This window comes from Erinaceus europaeus, chromosome 16, assembly GCF_950295315.1.
Source record: "Erinaceus europaeus chromosome 16, mEriEur2.1, whole genome shotgun sequence".
NCBI lineage: Eukaryota > Metazoa > Chordata > Mammalia > Eulipotyphla > Erinaceidae > Erinaceus > Erinaceus europaeus.
Window position 1 is genome coordinate 9,033,739 of NC_080177.1, and position 27,134 is coordinate 9,060,872.

General features: G+C 42.1%; 1 protein-coding gene across 4 annotated transcripts; it reads left to right on the forward strand.

Annotated features, from left to right (window-relative positions):
* The first annotated feature begins 1,002 nt into the window (after positions 1-1,002).
* On the forward strand, positions 1,003-26,076 carry BNIP2 (BCL2 interacting protein 2). 4 transcript variants are annotated; one of them, XM_060174417.1, is made up of 12 exons: positions 1,011-1,357; positions 5,653-5,963; positions 8,260-8,366; positions 9,280-9,347; positions 10,116-10,292; positions 11,934-12,107; positions 16,608-16,710; positions 17,675-17,806; positions 19,510-19,596; positions 19,713-19,811; positions 21,402-21,437; positions 24,374-26,076. In XM_060174417.1, the coding sequence occupies exons 3-12, from the start codon at positions 8,317-8,319 to the stop codon at positions 24,423-24,425; spliced, it is 978 nt and encodes a 325-aa protein (XP_060030400.1). In that variant the 5' UTR covers positions 1,011-1,357; positions 5,653-5,963; positions 8,260-8,316; the 3' UTR covers positions 24,426-26,076. The 4 variants fall into 4 exon arrangements, with proteins under 4 accessions (XP_060030402.1, XP_060030400.1, XP_016048334.1 ...); XM_016192848.2 differs by lacking the exon at positions 5,653-5,963 and having other exon boundaries at positions 1,015-1,357; XM_060174419.1 differs by lacking the exons at positions 5,653-5,963; positions 10,116-10,292 and having other exon boundaries at positions 1,003-1,357.
* The last annotated feature ends 1,058 nt before the right edge of the window (positions 26,077-27,134 follow it).

Here is a 27,134-nt window from a genome sequence, read left to right on the forward strand (position 1 = left end):
GATAACAAAGAAAGAAAGAAAAAAAAAAAACCTTAATGTTTGGCAATTTTATGACTCCAAAAAGAATACACTGCTGGGGGCAGAGATAGATAACATAATGCTTGTGCAAAGAGACTCCCATGCCTGAGGCTCTGAAGCCCCAGGTTCAATCCCCGGGACCACTATAAGCCAGAGCTCACCAGTCCCCACCTGCAGGGGGAAAGCTTCAAGAGTGGTGAAGCCGGGCTGCGGGTGTCTTTCTCCCTCTCTATCTCCACCTCCCCTCTCAATTTCTTTCTGTCTCTCAAAATACAAATTTTAAATAAAACTTAAAAAAAAAAAAGAATATAATACTGGTCCTCAACTAATGGAACATTATTAAAAAATAATAATAATAAATTGGCCTTCCCCATGCTTAGGTTGGAGAAGCACTGTAGTAAACCTTTTCGATGCAGAGGATTTTCCCCAATTCTTAAGAACTGTTTAGTTTCCCCCAAATAAGGGTCAGGTGATGGCGCACCTGGTTCAGTAAGCACACTAGTCCCCCCATCCCACCCCCCAAAAAAAACAAGACCCCAGCTCTTTCCCCTCCACTTCCTAGTTCCTCCTGTTTTGTTGTTTATTTTGTGTTTATTCCCACCAGGGTGCTCAATGGAGCTGGGTGCCTGCACGACACACCTAACACTCTGGGTACCTTTTGAGAGAGGGAAAGAAAAAGGCAGAAATTGAAAACTAAGTGAGAGATAAGAGACACCTGCAGCTCTGCTTCACCGCTACTGGAGCTTCCCCCGGAAGGTGGGGGACTGGGGGCTTGAACCCCGCTCCTTGCCCATGGCTAACAATGTGCCCCTCTCCCATGTCAGGAACACAACTACTATCAAGTTCCAGGCTGGCAACGTCAAGGACATGACGATAAAGACAGCTCTTTGAGATCCGAAGGCGCACCCATCCCGGGGGGGGGGGGGGAAAATGCCACTGGAAGAGTCAGTAGCCCCAGAGGCGCCGCCATGAAGGCGCGCCGACGCTCCCTGCTGGCCGGCAGGAAGTAGGGCGGTGGCTAGACGCATGCGCAGACTCAGTCCCCGCCGCGGCAGGGAGCTGAGGATTCTGGGTTTTCTGACAGAAGCCCCGCCCCCTATCTCCTGCCTGGCGCTGGTCGAGCTGCGGTCGCTTCCGACCGAGCCGCGTTCTCCTTCCGGGTCAGCCGCTACCGCTGTTTTAAGTGCCGCCGCTGTGGCCGGGGAATTGGGCCTGTGTCTCGGCCGCCGTCCGAGGGGAGCGGGCTCCTCTCGGCGCCGTCTTTTGCGACCTGGCCGTCCGCCCCACGTCGCCGGCCTGGAGGGGCGAAGAAGACGAGGAGGCCAAGGCTTCCTCTGGGGTGAGTGTCTCCCGGGAAGGCTGGGCACCCGCGCCGGTCCGGGCTGGGGGCTGACCCCGGGGGGAGTGGGCGGAGGGACCGGGGTCCGAGGGGCGCGAGCCGCCCCAGGGTCGCGGCGGGGAAGCTCCGAGGAGCCGTGGATCCGGCGCCCTGGAATCCGGCCGGGTCCCCGCCCAGCCCAGCCCGGGCCCCCGCCCTTGGCTCGGCTGCGCTTTGCATCTGCCACGCTCGCCCCCGCCTCTCCGGGGCTCGGTCCGCGCGGATCCTGCGCTGGGGGCGGGGGTGGGGGGGGGTCCCGTCCTCCTGTCAATCAAACCCGGAGCCGGGGTGCCGGCGGCCGGGTCTTTGCGACCCCGCTTCCTCCCGGTGCCGAACAAAGAGACTCCTCAGGCTGCTTCTGATGTGTGTCCTTCCCCCTCCGGGAAGAGGCACGGAAGCGGCCTTTGTAATCTGGCTTCTCGCAGACCTTCCTCTTCCCCCAAAAAGCGGGAGGGGGGAAAAGTCGGGGTTCCTGCGTGCAGAGGGCCACTCCCTTTTGCCTCGACAGAACCTGGCCAAAAGAAACAAACACAACAGAGATCTTGACTCGGCTACCTAGTACTTGTCCATCTTGGGCATCTTGAGTTCTGCACACAAGTTTTACAAGTCAGTTTACTTATTTATTTGCGTAGAGAGAGAAGAAGAGAGAGACATCCGAGAGGTCGTGGGGGGGGGGGGAGGTAGAGATGGAAAGAGACAAGACACCTGCAGCCAGCCCTGCTTCACCACTCGAGAAGCTTTTCCCCCTGCAGGTGAGGACCAGGGGCTTGAACCCGGGACCTTGTGCCACCACCTGACGCCCAGGGCCCCCAAGTCAGTTGGCTTTTTTTTTTCTTTCCTTTTTTTTTTTTTTTTTTTTCCCTTGTTGCCCACTGGAGATCCACTCGATCAGTTTAGGTTACTTCAGAGATCTGCCTGGGTCCATGACTCTGCTTTTGAGATTTCTCTTTCCCCTCCAGGCCCGGGAGCCTTTTGGATTTAGCACAGCTTTTGCCAAGCCCCTTCAGGTTATCTGGAACAGTGAACTGTATATGGTGATTTTTTTTTTTTTTCCCCTTTCTCTTTCCTCACTATTGATTTTTTTCTTTTCTTTTCTTTAATAATACCAGTGTTTCACACATCACAGAGTTCTTGTTTGGAGTGTACGACCATGGTAAGCATACAGGTGCTTAGTAAATGCGCTTTGGGACAGGAATTCTGTCCGTAGAGTTTATATTTTAAAGGGCAGCACATCTCCAGTATGTTCTCCAATATTGACTGGCAGTGATCTCTACAATACACAGTCTATATTCTGTCAGCATCTCAGCAAATGTGCCTTTAACAGGTGATAAGATTATTCTTTGCTTAATTTTCACGTTTTGAAAAAAGTCAGCTCCACTGTTTTTCTCTAAATTGTGTGCTTAGATTGTTACACTCTTTTTATGTTAAAGTAAGTTTAATGGCAGGGGAGATAATTTATTGATGATGGTGGAGGGGGGGAGAGATGAAAGGGATCAGAACTGCCAGCTCCTGCTTAAGGTGGTGCCGGGGGCATGAACCTGGGGCCTCTGGGCTCTTAGGCGTACAAGTTGGTGCTGTAACAGGCTGAACTCAGTTTCCCCAGCCTTCCTGTTTAATTCTCCAGAACTGACGGTGGTGGTTCAGGAGGTGGCACAGAGGACAAAGCTTTGGATTCTGGCCTCACGTGTGTTGCAGTGATGCTCTAGGTACTGCTTGCCTGTCTGTTTTCCCCTTCTTCCTATATTAATATACAAGTAGATTTTTTTATCTTTATTTATTTTCCTTTTTGTTGCCCTTGTTTTTTATTATTGTTGTTGTCGTTGTTGGATAGGACAGAGAGAAATGGAGAGAGGAGGGGAAGACAGAGGAGGGAGAGAAAGACAGACACCTGCAGACCTGCTTCACTGCCTGTGAAGCGACTCCCCTGCAGGTGGTTAAAAAATGTGGTCTGGGAGATGGCTCAGTGGATAAAGTATTGGATTCTCAACTATGAGGTCCTAAGTTCAATCCCCAGCAACACTGTACCAGAGTGATATCTGGTTCTCTCTCTCTCTCCGCCTGTCTTTCTCATGAATAAATAAATAAGTAAATTCTTTAAAAAAAAAATATTTTCTTTATTTTTGAAAGAGAGAGAGAGAAACAGAAAAGCCAAAGCACTGCTCAGCTCTGGCTTATGGTTGTGAGGGATTGAACCTGGGACTTGGGAGCTTCTGTTATGAGAGTCTTTTTGCATAACCATTATGCTGTCTCCCCTACTCAAATAAATAAATTTAAAAAAAAAAAAACTAGCATGCCAAGGAAGCAGTGATGTCAAAGCATAGAGGACTTCTCCAGAGATGTTTTGGTGGACTGTGGAAACACTGATCTTAAGTATTTTCCTATATTGCTACTAGTAACGCCAACCTCATAGGGGGAAAAAAAATCAACATACTTATAATGAAGGCCAAATCCATTTGTTAAAACAGGGTAGTGAAGGGCTTGCCTGGGCATTCCATTCTGCCAGCGGTGATTAATGCCAGTGTAGGTGGTGACTACCAGCGCCTGTCCCAGTAGCAGTGTTAGTAGTAGGCTTGCCATGAAGACCTGTAAGTCTTAATTAAGACATTTCTAAATAGAACTTTGATACTCAGTGTGCTTACCTTGGGAAGCTGCATGGGGAGGTCCCATTCTGCATAATGGTTGAATGTACCGCCACATCTCCAATCTGAAGTTGTCAAGAGGAAAGTCTATCTCCTGGGACCAGGTGGTGGTGTACCTGGTTGAGTGCACAAGTTACAGTGCACAAGAACCCGGGTACGAGCCCCCAGTTCCCACATGCAGGGGGAAAGCTTCAAGAGTAGTGAAGCAGGGCTGTAAATGCCTGTCTATCCCCCTTTCTATCTCCCCCTCCCTTCTCAATTTCTCTCTGTCTCTATTCAATAATAGATAAGTAAATAGTGTTTTAAAGAAAAGAAAGTCTATCTCCTTAACAAGGAAAAAAATATATTTACTAATTTTGGTAGAGAAGAGGACCAGAATGCTGCCCCGCTGTGTGCACATGTGCAGAGCCTGGGCCGTCACATGCAAATCCTGTGTTCCACAGCGCGCGCGCACACACACACACACACACACACACACACACACACACACCACTACCTCCTGGGTTTTTAACCTCAGTGAAGACTGACTATTTTAAAGTTATCCCTGTGACAGCCCCCCCCCCAAAAAAAAAAATCACCTGGCATAAGTAAGGATTCCACCACTATTCTGCACTGGTTGCTCTGCCACAATGTTTCTGTTGGGTTAAGTTATTTTAACAAGCAGCATCTTACTGTGCTGTTTCCTCATTGGCATTAACAAAATCTCTGAACCAAAATGAAATAAAAGGGAAGTGTGAGTCAGTGTTGTCCTGATTTCCTTCACAGTGGCTGTGCTTACATTGCTGCTTTCTTGTTTGCTTCCTGTTCTGGCGATAAAATTACTTCCAAGAGCAAGCTTCAGTTGTTGAAACTGTTTTTTATTATCTAGTGTAATTCTCTTTATTCTTTTTCTTTTCCTCTTTTTTTTTTTTTTTTTTAAACCAGCGTACTGCTCAGCTCTGGCTTATGGTGGTGTGGAGGATTGAACCTGGGACTTTAGAGCCCTAGGCACAAGAGACTTTAAAATTCTTGGTGAAGTAGTCATAAGGTTTATTATTACTTTTTTTTTTTTTTTTTTAAATCAGAGCACTGCTCAGCTCTGGCTTATGGTGGTGCTAGGGACTGAACCTGGGACATTGGAGCCTCGGCTGTGACAGTCTCTTTGCAGAACCATTATGCTATCTACCCCTGCCCATGCGCTTGTCTTTATTTCCCTTTCCTAGGTTCTGTTTATTGGCAGTGTGTCTTCACTCCTGAGCCAACTTTTTTTTTTTTACCAGCACACTGCTCAGCTCTGGTTTATGGTGTTGCAGGAGATAGAACCTGGGACTTCGAAGCCTGAGGCATGACAGTCTATTTGTGTAACCATTATGCTATCTACCCCTGCCCCCTGAGCCAACTTTTTCAGATAGACTGAGAGGAAGAGGCCCTCCCCACACCCCACCCTGCAGCTTCTTCCAGTATGTGGAGGCCTGACTCAAACCTGGGTCGTATACATGACAAAGCAGGTGCACAACCCATGTGAACTATTTTGCTAGCCCCTGACTTTGTTTTACTAGCTTTGTACATCGTTCCCAAGCTATTAGCTTTGTGCTATGATATGTTAACATCCTCTCTCTCTTTCTCATTAATCTTTAGGGTGGGAAAGATGGTGTCCTTGGCATTGCCGTGGGTACCACCCAGGTTCAAGCCTGACCCTCTCCACACTGAGGGAAGCTTCGGCACTGTGGGTCTTTGTCTCTTTGAGCGATAGACTTGGTCAGGTGGTAAAGCAGCTGAAAGACGACATGGTTTATAGTAATTTGGGGAGTGGGGGTGTAGCAGGAAGCACTGTTTCTTTCTCTTAAGTAAATCTGGAAGCTGGAAGTAGTTCACCTGGTAGAGCGCATGCCATTCGAGAGGATCTGGGTTTGAACCCTGGCACCACAGTGGAGCACCATGAACCGTAGGTGGGTGCTGTGGTGTCTCTCCTCCTCTGCCTCTCTCCCTCTAGTTGAAATTAATATCGCCTAGTACTAGTAGGAATCACAGCCCAAAATAAGTAAGTCTTTAAAAAATAAGACTGCAGGGGGTCGGGTGGTGGCGCAGTGGGTTAAGCGCCTGTGGCGCAAAGCGCAGGGACCGGCGTAAGGATCCCGGTTCGAGCCCCCGGCTCCCCACCTGCAGGGGAGTTGCTTCACAGGCGGTGAAGCAGGTCTGCAGGTGTCTATCTTTCTCTCCCCTTCTCTGTCTTCCCCTCCTCTCTCCATTTCTCTCTGTCCTATCCAACAACGAATTGCGTCAACAAGGGCAATAATAATAACCACAACGAAGCTACAACAAGGGCAACAAAAGGGGGAAAAAATGGCCTCCAGGAGCGGTGGATTCATGGTGCAGGCATCGAGCCCAGCAATAACCCTGGAGGAGGAAAAAAAAGAAAAAAGACTGCCAGGACAGCTTACCTGGAATAGCACATGCATGGCTATGTCTGAGCCCCAGGTTCAAGGCTGACCTCCACCATGCTGAGGTAAGACTCAGTGCTGTGCTGTCTCTCCCTCTGCCTCTCTGGCTCTGTCTTTTCCACCTAGAAAAACTCCACACGGAATAGTAAAGCCCCAGTAGTGACCAAAATAACAATTTTTAAATTTTTTAAAAATTATCTTTATTTATTAGTTGGATAGAGACTGCCAGAAATCGAGTGGGGAAAGGGGAGGAAGAGAGACAGACACCTGCAACACTGCTTCATTGCTCACAAAGCTTTCCCACTGCAGGTGTGGGGACTGGGGGCTCGAACCAGGTCCTTGGCACATTGTAACATGCACTCAGCCGGCCCTCCAAAATAACGATTTTTTTTTAATTCTTTATTTATTAGATAAAGACAGAAATTGAGAGGAGGGGGGATAGAGAGGGAGAGAGACAGAGACACCTGCAGCTCTGCTTCACCACTCATGAGGCTCTCCTCGTGCAGGTGGGGGCAGGAGCTTGAACCTGGGTCCTTGTGCACTGTAACATGTGCGCTCAACCAGGTGCGCCGCGCCACCACCCGGCCCAGTAACGATTTTTTTACATAAAGTAAGAACAGCACGAAAGATTGATCAAAATTTTAAGAGAATTGCTATCTGGTGTCACACCATACAATTAAATATTCATTCAGTTGATATTTACAGGTCTGTCAGGGCAGGCACTGTGCTAGGTGTTGGAAATAATAGAGGTAACAACTCAGCTTTATTTTGAAACATTTTTCTGAGTGTGGGAGACCTTTGAAAAAGATATGCGGAACATCTGATACTTCTACAGCACTCAGTAAAAAGAGTAAGGTACAATCATCCAACAGTTTGCTGATTTTGGACTTAAGGATAATACATAATCTCACTTTAGAATACTGGAGACCTAACACAAATTAAGAAGTACTGTGAATTACAACTTTGAACCTTTAGTGATAAGGTAGTACAGAAGGTTAACCGCATGTAGCGCAAAGTGCAAGGACCGGGATCCCGGTTCAAGCTCCGGCTCCCCACCCGCAGGGGAGTCTCTCCACAGGCAGTGAAGCAGGTCTGTAGGTGTCTGTCTTTCTCTCCCCCTCTCTGTCTTCCCCTCCTCTCCATTTCTCTCAGTCCTATCCAACAACAAGCGGCATCAACAACAGTAATCACAGCGAGGCTACAACAACAAGGCCAACAAAAGGGGGAAATGGCCTCCAGGAGTAGTGGATTCATGGTGCAGGCACTGAGCCCCAGCAATAACCTTGGAGGCAAAAAAAAAGATGACAAAGATGTCTGTCTCACATAAATATAATTCTGGAGTAACAAGTACCCTTACTACACACAGTACTTAGTTTCCTATACTCTGTTTTTATGAACCAGATCACTAAGCTACATGAAGTTCAGTGGTTGATGGAGTGGAGGTATGAACTAGGCGTAAGATGACTGTAACGTGGGGCGGAGATGGCTCACCCAGCAAGGTGCTCATGCTGCCAAGCACATGGCCACCTCGTGAAGCACTACAAAAGGAGAAGCTTCACGAGCAGGAAAGCAGTGCTGTGGAGCTCTCTTCCTCTGTCTCTGTGTGTGTGTGTGTGTGTGTGTGTCTCTCTCTCCCTACCTCCTCTGAGAAAAAAAGAGGGGTAGTCTTCCAGGAGTGGTAGAATTGTCTCGGCTTAAGACCCAGCAATAACCCTGGTAACAAGTGAGCAGATTAAAATACATTTTAAGCAGATAAAAAATAAAGTGGAAAATAATGTTTTTGTGAATTCTTTCCTCTCCACAGGACATTGGCTCTCTAGATTATCAAGAGTTGGCAGTTGACATTGAGTCCAAGCTGAGGATGGAAGGCGTGGAACTTAAAGAAGAGTGGCAAGATGAAGATTTTCCAATGTGAGGAGTGATTTCACCAGGGTCCGCTGCTCCGGGATGACATTTTTCAGAGATGGAGATAAGAAGCATAGAGAGAAGAAAGAGTGAAAGAGACCATAGCATATGCTAGAGTGATTCTCTGGTTCTCTGTCCCTCTGCCTCTCATTCTCATGTAAATTACTGCTGGAATTGACAGAAAAATCCTTTTTTTTTTTTTTTTGCCTCCAGGGTTATTGCTGGGGCTCGGTGCCTGCACTACTAATCCATTGCTCCTGGTGGCCATTTTTTCCATTTTGTTCTTGTTATAGTTGTTATTATTGTTGCTGTTGGATAGGACAGAGAGAAATCAAGAGAGGAGGGCAAGACAAGAGGAGAGAAAGATAGACACCTGCAGACCTGCTTCACTACCTGTGAAGCAACCCCTCTGCGGGTGGTGAGCCAGTGGCTCCAACCAGGATCCTTATGCCAATCCTTACACTTGGCGCCATATGCATTTAACCCACTGCACCACTACCCGGCCCCCAGAAATGTCTTTTTAATTAGGGTATCACTGAGCTGTAGCATTTGGTGGTGCCAGGCAATCAAGCCTGGAACTTCTTGCATGCAAGTCCAGTTTGCTGTCTCTCTGAACCATTTGTATTATTAGAGCTTAAGTGTTATCACTTGCATGGTGTACTGTGTTGCTATGACCCTGGTTTGAGCCCAACGTTCACCACATCAAAGAAAGCTTTAGTGCTGTGGCCTCTGACTTTTTCTGTGCTTGTCTGTCTCAGAAAAGAAAGGGGGGAGGGGAGAAAGAAAGAAACATTGCTTTATTCCATTGTCTACATAATTGTTTCTGCAAACTTTTTTTTTTTTTTTTACAAATCTATGAGTTTCTCTCTTAAAAAAATTTTTTTTGGGGATTAAAAAAAAGTGTCCCTGTGTTTTCTAGACCTTTACCAGAAGATGATAGTATTGAAGCAGACATATTACCTGTAACTGGACCTGAGAACCAACCTGGTAAGATCCTGACACTCTTAGTTCCAAAGAACAATAGATTTGAACAGTGCCATAAATGTGTGTGTGTGCATACATATGCACACACAAATATATATGTGTGTGTGTGTGTGTGTATATTCATAAAACATACTCAAATTTTTGTTCTGTGTTAAAGAATAAAGTGAATGTTAAGAAAAACATTTTCTGGAAGCTTTGAGAATCTAACTGTCCAAAAATAGATCCTTAGTTCTATTTTTGAATAGAAAATTCAGTTCTGAGAAAGAGGTGTGAGAGGAGATGGTTTTACTGTGTAAAGATGACTGATTCTAAGGTCTATTATTTAAATAGACATCCTGGGGCCAGGGTGGTGGCACACACTTTCCCGTGCGCAAGGACCCCAGGATAGATTCCACAAAAGTGGCCAGCGCCTGAAGTTCATGAATTACTGTTTGGGGCTTATGTTTGTGTTGTTTTTCTCAAACAAGGATTGGTTAAAGTTAAAGTTTTTTCTCCCGTTCAATGTGATCATCCAAGTATTTTTTTTTTAATCTTTATTTATTTATTTATTGGGTAGAGCTGTCCAGAAGTAGAGAAAAGGGTTATAGAGAGAAACAGAGGGACACCTACCACCCTGCTTCACCACTCCTGAAACTTTCCCCCTGCAGGTGGGGACTGAGCCCGGGTCCTTGCACCTTGTAACATGTGCATTCAGCCAGGTGCGCCACCACCCGGCCTGGATCATCTTCTAAGCATTCTTACGTTTCTTTTCACTTTATTCCTCTGTTCCAGCCACACTAGAAGTTAATGGAAATAAAGTAAGAAAGAAACTGATGGCTCCTGACATTAGCCTGACCCTGGACCCCAGTGATATCTCTGTGTTGTCAGATGAGTTGGATGAAAGTGGGGAGATTGACTTAGATGACTTGGACACACCATCAGAGAACAGTAATGAATTTGAATGGGAAGGTAACTGAATCATTGTTTTTATCTGACCTTTATTAACCTTCCATGTTTTTACACTGGCATTCTCACTAGGAAACAGGATACTTGCAAGAACTTACTTGACCACAAAGCCAGCCAAAATAACTAGAGGATTTATTTAAATAACTCTTACTCTATGACAACTTCTTACATTTGTTAACTAAGAGGGAATTCTGCTAGCCCTGAATATTCCTGTGACTTTCAGAATTGTTCACGGTGGATTACACAGGTGGTTTTTATCTTTCTCTTAATTGCCAATGCTGTAAAGTTGTTTTTTGTTTTTTTTCCCTAATGATTACTGCCAAAGTAATGTTTGATTTTATTCAGCTGATCAACTGAGGGCAAAAGCTTAGAATAGATCTATCCTAGGGGATGTGCTAGATGTTGTGAGGGCTTTGCTGCGAAGTGGTTCTGAAAGGAGTGTTTTTTAGGGTGAGTTTCTTTAGCAGGTTCTCCTGATAGTGTTGTGCTTTGTAAACAGCCAACACCAGTTAATGGGCGTCAGTTAGTTAATCTATATTCTTAGCCCTCAAACAATTTGCTACTAGGAATTCAGAGGAATGTCTTTTTTGGCATGTCTTTTTTGGTCTGCCCCCTTAAATTAGATAACTGCTGTCTTTTTATCTTGAAAGAGCTGTGCTAATTTATGCCTATATTTCATTAACAGTTCTTACTCCAAAGCAGTATGTGGTACTTAATTTCTGCTGTAAAGAACAAGGTCCTTGACAATGCTTTTTTTTTTCCATTTTACTGGTTCAATAAAGTCCAGTAGTAAGCAACATTTTATAAAGATACTGAAATAGTTCTCTGCCTGTGTGTTTTGTCTCTTCTTTCTTTAATGCTGCTGTAGTCATTTCCTGGAAGGATATTTTCCGTTAACAGCTTTGTCTTGGAAACAAACAACTAACAATGCAGTAGGTTCCCTCCTCCCTCCCCCCCATCTTTTGGTAAGGACTCTGATGCTACAATTTTGGAAATCATTACTTCACTACAAAATCAGCTAACATGCAGCCTTGAACTGTAAATCATGCCTGATCGCTGGTGTTTGTGCATTGGCTAATGCTTATTTTAAAAAGACTTTTTTTTTGCATGTGCCCTTCAGTATACCACAAGCAAATTTCTTGTTATCGAACTGATCAAATGAGAAACAATCACTGATTAGTTAACCACTTTCTATCTAGTGTTACAGTGTTTAGGGAAGAATCCATTAGCTCAACCACAAAACGGTCGGCTTTAAGTCACCTAGCTCTCTGGTGACTGTCAAGGACAGTGTTGTGATGAGTAGAGTCTGGAGCGCCTTGTAGGCCCAGTGGGCCGAGATCTTGATGGCTGTATGAATTACCTTCTCCAAACTTGGATACACATCGCACTGTGATAACTAGGTACCTTCAGAATTAGGCAGTACCAAAAAAAAAATGCATAAAACAACTGATTTCCAAAGACACATAATGGCCTTATAGCAAGAAAAAGTCTTTTCTTCCATTTTAGGAAGAATTTAAAACTTCACAAAAGGTATAAAGAAAAATTCTCTGAACAGTCTAATCAGATAGTAAAGTGGTTAACATGTAATTCGATCTTTTTTTCTGCAGGTAGCCGTTTATTTCAAAAAGTCTTTTATCTTGACAGATGATCTGCCAAAGCCCAAAACTACTGAAGTTATAAGGAAAGGTTCGATGACTGAGTGCACAGCCTCGGAGGAGGAAGAAGGACGACGCTGGCGCATGTTCCGCATTGGGGAGCAGGACCACAGGGTTGACATGAAGGCCATCGAGCCCTATAAGAGAGTCATTAGCCATGGAGGTGAGACTCTTCAAAGGTCGTCCAGAGTGTTTTAATGCCTCCTTAGAAATCTAAATTCTTCCATGGACATTATGTAATTTTGAATGTATGGTAGATATTTTATCATGCACCAAGTACATTTTTTAAAACCATATTCTAAAATTGTCAAATACCACGCATACAGTAAGTTTTTGTTACTATTATTATTTTTATTGCCACTAGGGTTATTATTTGGGATTGGTGCCTGTACTACGAATCCAGCGCTTCTGGCAGCCAGCCACCCCCCCACACACACACACCATTCTGTTTTTTATTTGATAGGACAAAGAGAAGTTTAAAGGGGTGCGGGAGAGGGAGAGAGATACCTGTAGACCATTTTTTCCAACACCATTTGTTGAAGAGACTCTGCTTTCCCCATTGAATAGTCTGGGCACCTTTGTCAAAGATTAGATGTCTATAGGTGTGGGGGCTCACTTCTGGGCTCTCGGTTCTATTCCACTGGTCAGTGTGTCTATTCATGTTCCCAGTACCAAGCAGTTTTGATGACAATGGCCCTATAATACAGTTTGAGATCTGGGAGTGTGGTCCCTCCGGTTCTGTTTTCTTCTCGAGATTGTTTTGTTAGTCCTAGGTCTTTTCTGGTTCCAGATAAACATTTGTAGCATTTGTTCTGTTCTCCTAAAAAACAGTGGTTGGGATCTTAATGGAGATAGCATTGAATTTGTAGATGGCTCTGGGTAGTATATTCATTTTGATGATGTTAATTCTTCCAACCCATGAACATGGAATATCTTTCCACTTCTTTGTGTCTGTTTCAATTTCCTTGAGTAGTGACTCTGATTTTCAGTATACAGATTTTTCACTTCTTTGGTTAGCTTTATCCCTAGATATTTTGTTTTTGTTGCTGTAGTAAAAGGAATTGATTTCTGTATTTCAACTTCTAACTTAGTGTTTGCATAGAGGAATGCCACTGACTTTTGAATGTTAATTTTTTTTTTCCATTTTGTTGCCTTTGTTTTATCGTTGTTGTGGTTATTATTACTGTTGTTGAATAGGACTGAGAGAAATGGAGAGAGGAGGGGAAGACAGAGGAGGGAGAGAAAGCTAGGCACTTACAGACCTGCTTCATGGCTTGTGAAGCCACTCCCCTGCAGGTGGGGAGCCAGGGTCTCGAACCAGGATCCTTATGCTGGTCCTTGGGCTTTGCGCCACGTGCGCTTAACCCACTGCGCTACCGCCCGACTCCCTGAATGTTAATTTTGTAGCCTGACACCTTACTGTATGTATTGCCTGATGATTTCCAAAAGCTTGCTGGATTCCTTAGGTTTTTCTTTTTTTGTTTTTTCTTTTTTATTTAGGGAAGGATTAATTAACAAAACCATAGGGTAGGAGGGGTACAACTCCACACAATTTCCACCACCCAATCTCCATATCCCACCCCCTCCCCTGATAGCTTTCCCACTCTCTATCCCTCTGGGAGCATGGACCCAGGGTCATTGTGGGTTGTAGAAGGTGGAAGGTCTGGCTTCTGTAATTGCTCCTTAGGTTTTTCTATGGATACTATCATGTCATCTGCAAATAGGGAGAGTTTGATTTCTTCTCTTCTAATCTGTATCCCTTGAATTCCTTGCTCCTGCCTGATTGCTATGGCAAGAACTTCCAACACTATGTTGAATAGTAATGGTGATAGTGGGCAGCCCTGTCTAGTACCTGATCTGAGGGGAAACGCTTCCAGTTTTTCACCATTGAGTATGATGTTGGCTGTAGGTTTGCTATATATAGACTCCACTATCTTCAGGAATTTTCCATCTTTTCCCATTTTCTGTAGTGTTTTGGTCATAAAGGGATGTTGGATTTTGTTAAAGGCTGTCTCTGCATCTACTGATACATGACCATAGGGCTTTTGGTTTTGCTTTTATTGATGTGGTGGATCACGTGCATCTATGTTCATCAGAGATACCGGTCTGTAGTTCTCTTTTTTGGTTGTGACCCTGTCTGCTTTTGGTATCAGAGTGATGTTGACTTCATAGAAGCTGGAAGGGAGTATTCCAGTGTCTTCAATCTTCTGGAAGCCTTTTTTTGTTTTTTTTTTCTTTATTGGGGAATTAATGTTTTACATTCAACAATAAATACAATAGTTTATACATGCATAACATTTCTCAGTTTTCCATATAACAATACAACCCCCACTAAGTCCTTTCTTGGAAGACTTTTAAAAGTAGAGGTATTAGTTCTTCTCTGTAGAATTCATTTGTAAAACCATCTGGTCCAGGACTTTTATTTTTGGGAAGGTTTTTGATGACTTTCAGTTTCATTAGCTGTGATAGGCCTGTTCATGTTATCTAGTTCCTCTTTACTTAATTTTGGAGTTCCTAGGTATCTAGGAAATCATCCATTTCTTCCAGGTTCTCTAGCTGGTGGCATATAGTTGTTCATAGGAATCTTGCACAATGGGAGTTGGGCAGTAGTGCAGCAGGTTAAGCGCAGGTGGCGCAAAGCACAAGGACCGCCTGAAGGATCCCAGTTCGAGCCCCTGGCTCCCCACCTGCAGGGGAGTGGCTTCAACGCTTGTGAAGCCATTTCTCCATTTCTCTCTGTCCTCTCCAACGACTACAGCAATTAAAAAAGGGGACAACAAAAGGGAATAAACAAAATTGAAAAAAAAAGATAAATCTTGCATGATATGCTGGATTTCTGCAGTGTCTATTGTGATACCTCTCTTTCATTTATGATCCGATTTGTTTGGGTCTTCTCCCTTTTTTGTTCTGTGCGTCTGGCTAAAGGTTTGCCGATCTTGTTCACTCTTTCAAAGAAGCAACATCTTTTGTTTGTTTTTCCTATTTTTAGTGTTTTTTATTTCTGCCCTAACTTTAGTTATTTCTGACCTTCTGGTTGTTGTAGGGCTCCTTTCATCTTCTTCTAGGTCTTTTTTTTTTTTTAAGATTTTATTTTATTTTATTTTATTTATGAGAAAGATAGGAGGAGAGAGAAGGATCCAGACACCACTCTGGCACATGTGCTGCCGGGGATCGAACTCGGGAATCTCATCCTTGAGAGTCCAAACGTTTATCATTGCGCCACCTCCCAGACCACATCTTTTAGGTCTTTAAGGTGTGCAATCACGTTGTTTATTTGTGCCTTTTCTTGTTTCCTAATGTGTGCTTGTATGACTATGAACTTCCCTCTCAGTACTGCCTTAGCTATATCCCAAATATTTTGATAGCTTCATTTTCATTGATGTCTTTTCATTTTTGATGTCTTTCATTTTTGACGTCTTCATTTTCATTGAACTCTCAAAACATTTTGGTTTTTTCCTTTTATTTCCTCTTTGACCCAATAGTTGTTAAGTAGTATACTTTTGAACTTCACATTTTAAATTGTGACTCTTAAGTTACTTAAAAACACTGAACAAATCCCTTCACTTATGCCACAAGTTTACAGAGCACCTACTTTGCATATAAAATTGTCCTCACAATTTTACAAATTATGGGCCCAAAGATAATACAATGAATAAAGACTTGGACTTAGTTTTTTTCCTTCTTTCTTTCCTTTTATTTTTTTAAATATTTTATTTATTTATTCCCTTTTGTCCTTGTTGTTTTATTGTTGTAGTTATTACTGATGTTGTTGGATAGGACAGAGAGAAATGGAGAGAAGAGGGCAAGACAGGGAGGGGGAGAGAAAGATAGACACCTGCAGACCTGCTTCACCGCCTGTCAAGCGACTCCCCTGCAGGTGGGGAGTCAGGGCTCAAACCAGGATCCTTATGCCGGTCCTTGCGCTTTGCGCGTCCTCGTTGAAGGTGGGGACTAGGAGCTTGAAGCCAAATCCCTTGCTCAGTATGACATGTGCTTGAGCACATGTGCCAGCACCTGGCCCCAGCTTGTAAACCTAAAATCCCCAACATTGCATATGCCAAAGTGATACTCAGGCTCTATCCCTAATAAGTAAATAAATCTTTAAAAAAAAAATAACAATAATACCTTGGGCTGGAGATATAGCATAATGGTCATGCAAAAGGACCTTTATGCCCGAGGCACTAACACCGCGGCTTCAGTCCTCAGCACTGCCATAAGCCAAACCACAGGAAAAATCAGTGAATTAGAATTGCTGGATTGTCAGGAGTCATGACCCATTTTTGCACAGGAAAACAAAAATGTGCCGTCACTTTCCCAGTGGCTCAGTATATTAGTCTGTCCTGTAATTAGGTAATATTTGTGTGAGCATTGTGCAGCTAGTGTCCGAGTATTGGTTGTATTCAAAATGGCATTAGTACTTCAGTCCTCCTCCAGCAGGACGGGACCAGAGGCCGTGCAGAGACATTTCCATCTGCTACTCTACTAGCTGTAGTTCTCAGCTTATCTCTAGTCTCCACTCATCTGAAAGTAAATCACAAGAATATTTGCAGTTACAAACCACTGTGATGGTTCATGTGCATGACTTTCAGGTTTTGTTTGTTTTTTTTTCCCAAAAAAAAAGAAGAAAAATCATGCTGGTGACTTTCTCTGGTTTCTCTTTCAGGATACTATGGGGATGGATTAAATGCCATTGTTGTGTTTGCTGTCTGTTTTATGCCTGAAAGTGGTCAGCCTAACTATAGATACTTGATGGACAATCTCTTTAAGTGAGTAGATTTTCACAGAAATTGTTGATAGGATTTGGAGTAACTAGAGCAACAGTTAAAGAAAGTAAATTGCCTGAGTAAAAATTATACTCTAGTTGTGTTTTTATTGTTTTAATCCCTGTTTTTTGGCATTGCACAACTTTTTCAACTCAACAAAGTTTGGTTTTTTTTTTTTTAAGCAGGAAGAGATATTGAAGGTGATCTGTTTCACTTTTCACTTTATATTCATGGACACTTCAAATATGTAGAAAAGACTATATCGGGGGTCGGGCGGTGGCGCAGCGGGTTAAGCGCACGCGGCACAAAGTGTAAGGACTGGCGTAAGGATCCCGGTTCCCGCCCCCGGCTCCCCACCTGCAGGGGAGTCGCTTCACAGGCGGTGAAGCAGGTCTGCAGGTGTCTGTCTTTCTCTCTCCCCCTCTCTGTCTTCCCCTCCTCTCTCCATTTCTCTCTGTCCTGTCCAACAACGAACAACATCAACAATGGCAATAATAATAACCACAAGGAGGCTACAACAACAAGGGCAACAAGAGGGGAAAAAAATGGCCTCCAGGAGCGGTGGATTCATGGTGCGGGCACCGAGGCCAGCAGTAACCCTGGAGGGAAAAAAAAAAAAAGACTATATTACACACACTTAAGCCCAATGTAACTGAACTGAGTTGTGTTATATTTCCATAGTCATTCTATTTCACAAGTTAGTGTGGTTTTCAAGATATTTAATTGGGGGGGTGGGGGTGGAAGTGCCAAGCATGGCCAGTGTTAGAGGCGCATGTGGTGAATATGTTACCCACTTCCACATTGCTTTATACCTCCCGCCTTTCCTACTACCCCCACTTCTTTTTACGGCTCTAACTAACGGCACTTTCAAGGTCTGTTTTTGCTTGTTTTGAGGAAAGGAAATTTGAACAGCCTGTCTTGGTTCTCCAAAGCAGTGTTTCTAAGACACAAATGTCGTTTTTTACAGGTATGTTATCGGCACTTTGGAGCTCTTAGTAGCAGAAAATTACATGATAGTTTATCTAAATGGTGCGACAACTCGAAGAAAAATGCCCAGTCTGGGATGGCTCAGGAAATGCTATCAGCAAATCGATAGAAGGTAAGCTAGTTTGGAGAAAGGGAAGGAAAAAGGGGGGGGGGGGGAGTAGGCTGAATAAGAACATCTTGATACATTATGGAGAAATCAGTTTTGATAGCTTTTATAAAAAATAACTCCTGTAGCATAAAATACTTTTTGTTTATTTCTCCGTATATGTACAACACTTCAAACACTTACCTGTAATTTTCATTTTGGGAAAGAGTGAAGACCTTAGTACATTTCATATATTTTATTACAATCAGAATTGTACCTAATTTCTAGTTTTAACTTGTTTAGCTGTGATCTTTGGATTGAACTCTAGAACTCTGTCATCCTGGGAGTGAATGAGTTAGTCGGACTAATGGAGGTTAACTTCAGTCCTTCAGTTAGTTGGTTTTGACCATAACTAGCTTGAGCTAGTTTAATCAATCAGTTTCAGTAATAAGCTATTTCCTAAATGATATTTTTGGCTAGTTGTAATTTAAAAAAAAAAAGTCCATAATGACCACTTTGTTTATGCATAATATATTAGCAGTTTTTATTTGGTCATGTTACAGGTCTGGTTTTTGTTTTTTACCAGAGCACTGTTTGGTTCTGGTAGTGTGGGGGATTGAACCTGGGACTTTAAACTCCAAAGTATACATGTCTGGTCTGTTTCACATTGTTTGCTCCTGTGGGAATCTCTCCATTCTCATCCTCCTGGCAGCACCTTGCCTTGCTCGAGATAGAAAATGGTAGTGCCAGTCTCCTCGGTATTGAAAAATGAAGAGTTTATTTTTTATTTGCAATTGGCCTCTGTCCCTGCTTAGAATAATTGTGATGGCCAGTACCTATGTGCTATGAGACACTTAGCAACTGTCTATATTGTGGACTTTCATGTCACCAAAAGAAGTAAAGTCTAGGGAGTCAGGCGGTAGCGCAGGTGGCACGAAGCGCAAGGACTGGCGTAAGGATCCTGGTTCGAGCCCCCGGCTCCTCATCTACAGGGGGTTTGCTTCACAAGCGGTGAAGCGGGTCTGCAGGTGTCTCTTTCTCTCCCCCTCTCTGTCTTCCCCTCCTCTCTCCTTTTCTCTCTGTCCTATCCAGCAACAGCAACATCAATAATAACTACAATAATAAAACAACAAGGGCAACAAAGAATAAATATTTCAAAAAGTCTTTAAAAAGAAGTAAAGTTTATTTCATAGCTGGCAAAGTTACTGCTGGGACTTGAGAGGATGAAAACTCTTGAATGGACTGAGGAAGGAGATAGAACTAAACTTTTCGTGTAGGGCAGAGCAGATAGCATAATGATTATGTAGATACACTAATGCCTGTGAGGTCCCAGGTTCACTCCCCCCACACCACCATAGACCGAAGCTGAGCAGCACTCTGGCAAATTAAAATAAATTAATTTCTGTGTAAACTTGCTCACATTTGATGTCTTAACTTTTCTTCTAGCATTAGAACTTGTAAAGCTTTACAGGGGGCCAGGTGGTGGCGCACCTGGTTGAGCACACTTATTACAATGCACAAGGACCCAGGTTCAAGCCCCCAGTCCCCACCTGTGGGAAGAAAGCTTTTTGAGTGGTGAAGCAGTATTGCTGGTGTCTGTGTCTCTCTCTTTCACCTCTTTCCCTCTCAATTTCTGGCTGTCTCTATCCAATAAATAAAGGTAAAATTTTTAAATAGAATAAATAAAGCTTTATAGTAGTTTGCTTAACTTTTTTTTTTTTTAACTCCAGGTTACGAAAAAACCTAAAATCTCTCATCATTGTACATCCCTCCTGGTTTATCAGAACTCTCCTGGCTGTTACAAGACCATTCATTAGGTAATGTTCGGAGAGGCATTGACTTCAACAACAAAAGCACAAAATCTTTGTATTAATTTCTTGCCAGCTTTGTTGGTCAGATATACTGAGGTACTTATCTTTATTTTCTTCCATAGCTCAAAATTCAGCCAAAAAATTAGATACGTCTTTAATTTGGCAGAACTAGCAGAACTTGTACCCATGGAATACGTTGGCATACCAGAATGCATAAAACAGTATGTTTTGTTTTACTTCTTTAACTGTACTGGATCTTTATGTTTTGATGTGTAAAAGGTAAATATTCTTCAATGCAACAATTATATGTATTTTCAAGTATACTATAAATAGATTGTATCTATCCCTAGTTTCATAACAAAGGAGAATGGGGAAGGGCTAGAGAAGTAGCTCACTGGGTAAGATGCTTGTGCACTGGGCCCAGGTTCAAATCCTAAGCCTTGCATGGGAGCACCATGGCATCAGGAGAAACTCTATAGAGTACTGTGTGCGTCTCTGTGTCTCTGTGTCTCTCAACTAAAGTCAGCCCAGGAGCAGTGAGATCACTTGATGACTAAGGCTTCACATCTGCAAGTAATAATACTAAAGAGAACAGGAAAATGAACAATGGCTGGACTGGGCAGTGGCCTACATGGCTAAGTGCACATTCTGCCATGTGCAAGGAGCTGGGTTCGAGCCCCGACTCCCCATCTGCAAGGGGGAAGCTTTACATTGTGAAGCCAGTTCTGCAGGTGTCTCTCTTCTACACCCTCCCCTCACCCACACACTCCTTCTCAGTTTCTTTTGGTCTAATCAAATAAAGAAAAGGAAAAACTGGCGGGGCAGGAAACAATGGGTTTGTCCTATAAGCACCAAGCCCCAGCAAGAACATAACCCCAGTGGCAATGGGGGGGGAGGGGCGGCAAAAAGTCATTTTTGTAACACCTTCTATTAAGTTGAATAGGTAGGAGGATTAGTTGAATAGGTAGGAGGATTCATTTATGTTTTTAGAGACTGATTAACCAGTAAGAGATCATTTCCTGACTATTCAGCATTAAAGAAGATACTCCAAACTTGAACATGTTTCTTCTCAGTGAGTAAACTTAAATCAGTACATCAAATGATGTTACTGGAGTATAGAATGTTATTTATAGGGCCAGGGTTAGATAGCATAATGGGTCTGCAGAGACTCTCATGCCTGAGGCTCCAAAGTCTCAGGTCCAGTCTCCCACACCACCATAAGCCAGAGCTGAGTAGTCCTCTGGTAAAAAATAAATACAGGGAGTCAGGCAGTAGCACAGTGGGTTAACCACACATGGTGCAAAGTGCAAGGACTGGTGTAAGGATCCCGGTTCTAGCCCCCGCTCCCCACCTTCAGGGAGTCACTTCACAGGCGGTGAAGCAGGTCTGCAGGTGTCTTTCTTTCTCTCGCCCTCTCTGTCTTCCCTCCTCTCTCCATTTCTCTCTGTCCTTTCCAACAACAGTGACATCAATAACAATAGTAACTAATAATAACTACAACAATAAAAAAACAGCGAGGGCAACAAAAGAATAAATAAATACAAAATGTTATTTATAGCAGCCAAAACTTAATACTTTTCAAAGACTTAGTAGACTGTTCACATAAATCACTTGGGTATTGTAGTACTCTAGTATAGAAAGTAATCTGTGCGTTTAGTATGTCAAAGCCAGATTCATCACATCAGTTTTGACTTATATTAACTATTTTTGGTTTTGCCTACAAACTTGGGAGTTTATTTTTAGTGCCCTTTCCTGTCTTTTGTGCTTCTTTATAACATGTATATTTACTGAAATAACTCTTCCCCACCAAGGTATGAAGAAGAAAAGTTAAAAAAGAAACAAAAAAGGTATATGCACACCTTGACCGGGTTGCATTTAGACTAGTCCATATGCATTGCACAGACTAACTCTTCCTTCCTGGTTGGTTAGCTTGTAGACAAAGATGATGGCATTTGTAAGTATAAATAGACCCCCAGAACCCAAATACAGGGTGAATCCAAAGTTCTGGTGCTAAACATGGCTTGGATTGACCTTGTCTCAACACCATATTTTTATGCCATTTAGGAATTAAAGGCCACACCACAGCCCCTTCCTCCTTTATGGCATAACTGCTCATGGTAAAACCCAGAGAAATTTTAAAATATTTGAAAACCAGTTGTGGTTAATTAATACTTTTATTTGTTTTATCATTTAAATTTTTAACTTTTCTTTTAAATGTTTATTTTTCTTTTCCAATGAATGATTTTATTCCCTTGGGGGTCTATGATTATATTTGCAATGCAGATATTCTTTGGCTAACCAACATTGACTTTCTCATGCGCTTACATGGCCTGCTAACAGTCAAATTCCACATGTAATGACAATACTTAAAAGGTCAGCATACTATTTAATAGTTGAACACCCTGCTTTCCATCTTAAATTTTAATTTTGAATATTCTTGCTTTGAGCATAGCAAACTATATTATCTGCATAGAGAATGAAAGACAAGTGACCATTTTATATATTCATTTTTGGTAACTGTATGCTTGGGTCTAACTTGTGAGATTTTAACCTTGGCAATTAAGTAAGCAAAACAGTTTAGTAGAAACTTTCTTAAGAATTAAGGTGAATGAGTATCACATAATTAGCACTCATTCTGTGGAATGAACTGTAAGAAACTGCAACATTTGTAATTTTGAATACATCTTGTTGTAGATAAGGATTCATTGACCACACGATGGAATCATAACTTTACATTTCTTTATGACAATTTGCAGTTTAGTAAACATTGTAACATAAAGATGTGGACAGTGATTTTAGATCTGTCTCATTCCTTGCTAGGCAGTGGTGTACATTTGCCAGTCAAGCAGCTGGGATGAAAAATAGTCTATAATGATAGAATATTCTAAAGTCAGTCGCTTCATAGATTTCAAATGAAATCCCTTTACTGATGAAAGCTGCTGTGTGGTACCCCTTGTGAAAGGAGTCTTAGATTCTTTCAGTTACCAGTTCAGGTTAAGGACTTAGGAGTTTGTGCAGCAGATGAGCACTGTTCTGTCACGCTGGAGACCGCACATCCCATCACCAGCGGCACATGTGCCAGTGTGATGTTCTGCTTCTCTCCCATCCCTGTCCCATCCATCAGTAAATAAAGCTTTACAGATAATAGTTTAGGGTGTGTGTGTGTGTGTGTGTGTGTGTGTGTGTGTGTGTGTGTGTGTGTGTGTGTGGCGCTTGTTGGGGGTGAAACTGAACCCCCGCCCCAACCATTTCTACGGGTTTGGTGTCTGCACAGTTCCACTGTTCCCAGTGGCTTTTCCCACTCTTCCTGTGTTGATAATGAGAGGGAATCCGCTGGGAGCCATGGGATTGTGCAGCTCTGAAGCTCTGGCACTAAGCGGGGAAAAGGCCTGTTTGTGCTTAACCTTCGGTAGAATCATACGTTCTTACAGGCACTTTTAAATTTGTATACAAAATATCTAGCCTTAAAAAAACTAATAAAACCTGGGCCAGAGAGATAGCACAGTCCTTAATGTACCAGACCTTTAGGGCTGAGGCTCTCAAAGGTTACAGGTTCAGTTCCTGGCACCACCATAAGCCAGAGCTGAGCAGTGCTCTGGTAAATAATAATAAAGTATTGGTTTATGAAGATTGTTCAGCTGCTAAGAGATCAGATATACATTGCCTGTCTTAGCAGGCTGACTCATTTTAAATATTTATGAGAAAATCAGAACTAGAGCATCACTGACACATGGCGAGGATTGAACTTGGGACCTCACACTTGAAAGTGCAACATTTTGTCCACTGTGCCACCTCCCAGTGTGTTCTATCCCAGTGTGAAAATACTTTTTGGTGTTTTTAATCTTACTGATTCACAACTTTTCAATTTATCATCATCATGATGGTGGAGCTGATCCCAATAACGGAAACAGATCTGAAAATTGCCTTCATACACTATCAGATTGTTGTAAACGTGGCTGCGCTCGTGTTACAGGCTACCATTATAATATTTTTAAATATTTTTAATTATCTTTGTTTATTGGATAGAGTCAGCCAGAAATCAAGAGGGAAGGGGCAGGGATAGAGAGGAAGAGAGACAGAGAGACACCTGCAACACTGCTTCACCACTCGTGAAGCTTTCCCCCTGCAGGTGGGGACTGGGGACACAAACCTGGGTCCTTGTGCATTGTAACATGTGTGCTCAACCAGGTGTGCCACCACCTGGCCCTGAATACATTATCTTTGAAGGGTTGACTCTGTGTGATAGTCACACAGTTCACTTGCCTGGACATTGAGTTTTTAACCTATATGTCTCTAGTAATTGAATTCTTAGGGCTTCTTACCACCCAAAGTAGTGAAAAGCAGTCATAGCCTAGGATCAATAAATACTGGAGGATAGTTATGGAGTCAAAAGATAAAATTTGTATCACTGAATTTTTAAATGTTGATCAATTAGTAGCTTTTTAGTGTTCTAGTTAGCAAAATCATCTTGAGGGAATTGATGTTTCTGCTACCATTTAATATTTTCATAATGCTTGTTGTAGTTGGAACTTTTAATAAAAGTTTATGTGCACTTGTGTGTGAGATATTTTAAAGAAGTAATAATCACATTTCTTGCTGGTTTGCTTTTGCCTTTAAAAATCATTTTTCCTGTTTGGGAAAATGTCTAGTAACCTTTTTACTGCGTCTGCTTCTTTGCAAAGCATTGTTCTTAACAGAAGAATATCCTATGCTGAAAATTATCATTATTTTAAAAAATAGTGCCTTTGTTAATGTCCTGCTATCTTTCTTCTGCATTAAACAGAGTTGATCAAGAGCTTAATGGGAAACAAGATGAACCGAAAAGTGAACAGTAAGTTTGACATCTCGTCCAACCAAGACTGAAGAATGTGGTGATGAAGCAATAAATACTTCCTTCTCTGCATTCATGATGCATTTGTTGACCCTGACGTTTATGTAAATTGTTACAGAATTGACTTTTTCATAATGGACTTTTGTATAAAGGACTGTTCACTGCTGTATTTGTTTAAAAACCTCCTAAAGTTAGCTTTTTACTAGCTAAGTCTATTGTAATCATTTTATATATTTTATACTGCTAAATAGCAGAGAACCACACTTTATATAAAGATGTTTTTGCATTTGTTTATTGAATGATGCATCTTCTTTAGTAAAATATTTATATGCCTAAATGGTAAAGGAAAGAGATAATATATATTTTTATGTCTTTTGAGCAATATTTTTAATGTATACCTGTCTTGGGGAAGAGTGTACAGGTAAAGATCATGATTTTGTACTGTGCATGTTAAAATTGTTTTTGTAAATGGTTAAAATACATTTCCTGGGTAACTTAAAAAATAAATAATAATGTTGCTTATAAGGTGAGAGACAGTTAAACTGGTTCTCATAAATTCCCAAAGGTCACTATATAATCTAAATAGTTTAGTAATAATCATAAGCTTTTTCCCTCTCTCCATATATAGTGTTTCTTAACACAAATACAAGTGCACTGCACACTTTTTCCTTATTAAACTTTAAGACCAGTCAGAAAGCCATCTGTAAAACTAGAGGACTTAAAAGAATTAGGGGCTTGTACATATGTATATATGGGACGTTTCGTCTTCTGGCCAAAAGTCAGAACATTCTGAAACTTGCAAGGTTTTGTTCCTTAATGTGAAGTCAGTTGTGTGTCCAGGGTATCACTCGCCAGGGTGCGTGAGTGTAGTGTAGTATTCTAAGAATGTGATGAGTTATTCACATCACCACTTTCTTTTCTGAAGAAAACAGGCTGCTTTCTTATTATTATTTTTTAATATATACCTGCTCTCAGCATGGGCACTTTACCAAAATACTTCCACAGCAATTGCCTGAAGTTGGATGGCCTAGTCAGATAGAGTGTTGATTGTGGTGATAGTACTGTACATTAAGCTGCTTCTGTACATCTGGGAGCATCACTGTATTGCTGGTTACGCATTTGACGTTGGCGTAGACTTGTTTACTGTGTTAAGTACTTGATATTAAAATATATTGTCCTAATGTTACCAAACAGAACTAATGACCAACACAACCACACAAAGACAACAGATTGGTCTTATATTGTCTCATACCTTTGGCAGACTTGTTACCATCCTAATCTAAAAGTTAATACCATGCCCCAGGCCTTCCTACAAGGTAATGGGAAAAAGTGGCCTAGAGTAGAAAAATTAAAGTCACTATAGAATTCTCTTTCACTTTTTGTCCTCTCAGTCATGAACTTGGCATACTAATCTGAGTCCAGGTGTGGGCCATGCTGGAAGGTTGGGTAAGAGATTCCTTTGTTAGTCTCCTGACTAGGATCTAGGATTTGTAGGCAGATCTTGAACAGATGTCATGACAGTAAATTAAGTCAAAGCCATTACCATTCAGTCAAATCTTAGAAATATTCTGTGTCATAAAAACAAAACTAGCAGTTGTGCGTAACTGAATTCACCACATGGAGATTATATGAATAAAGCATCTTAATAAATTTGACATGAATAGATTCTATTTGTAGAGTGTGTCAAGTAGTCTGTCATCTATAGTCTTACACAAAATGAACTGATCTTTTTATTATTTGGTTTACCTCTTCATTAAAAAGTTTTTCAGTTTGAAATACCTCTTTGTGCTTTGCTGGCCTACTAACTTTTGCAGACACGAAAAACTGAAACGTGGTGCAAAAGTGATGATGTGCTGCCAGTTTTTTAAAGAGAGAGTAGACTATATTAGAACATTAAAATTCAGAGTGAGCAGTGGCCTCAGAGGTTACCCAGTGACTAGAGTGGGACTTGGAAATTCAGTCCCAGGTATGTGCCAGAGTGCACTGATTCTAAGTAAACAAAACAATCCAGACAGAACAATAATAATCCCGCTTGGGGTGTAACAACATGGATTTGCTGTTAATCTCTAGATTACAGGAGACCTACTCCAACCTACACTTGATAGTAGACTCTAGTATAAGAACCCACCCCATAATGTCTCATAACTGTAAGGTTGTTATCAGAAGAAAAGTACTTTGTTTTTGTTTTTAACTTTATTTTAACTTAATGCTTCTGTTACCTTTTTGTCTATTTGGACTGTTAGTACTTCTTTTAGCAAGAATTTTTAGGTTATAACAGAATTATTGGAAAGGAAGATGATAAAGCAATGAAGAAAAAAAGAAAACTACAAAGATGTAAGGGGCTGTTGTCTAAGATGCCACTGGAGGTGTCCCTATTAAGGAAGTACTGTGGGGGGGGGGGGGTACCATTGCTTGTCCAGCAGAAAAAAAAATGACTGCTGTGCATGAAATGGATGAATAAGGAGACTAAAGAGTGACAGTCGAAAAGGCTGAGGATGCCTAGAATCAGAACCCCCACTTTCCTGTTTTCTTTATCTCATATAGATGCAAGTTTGAACAGACTGGGTCAGCAGTTGCAGTGCTCTGATTGAAATTTAGGTCTTAAGACTAGATTATTTTCTATAGTTCACAGTTGGCTGGCAAACGTACCAGCCTTCCATCCTAGGCAACTGCACTAAATATAAGTTTGCCAACTGAATATATATTAGTTGCT

Excerpts from the sequence above, each read along its gene's own strand:
- BNIP2 (XM_060174417.1), top strand. The coding sequence starts at position 8,317 with ATGGAAGGCGTGGAACTTAAAGAAGAGTGGCAAGATGAAGATTTTCCA. Across the intron at positions 9,348-10,115 it reads TGGACCTGAGAACCAACCTG|CCACACTAGAAGTTAATGGA; the intron begins GTAAGATCCTGA and ends CCTCTGTTCCAG. Across the intron at positions 16,711-17,674 it reads TTGATGGACAATCTCTTTAA|GTATGTTATCGGCACTTTGG; the intron begins GTGAGTAGATTT and ends CGTTTTTTACAG.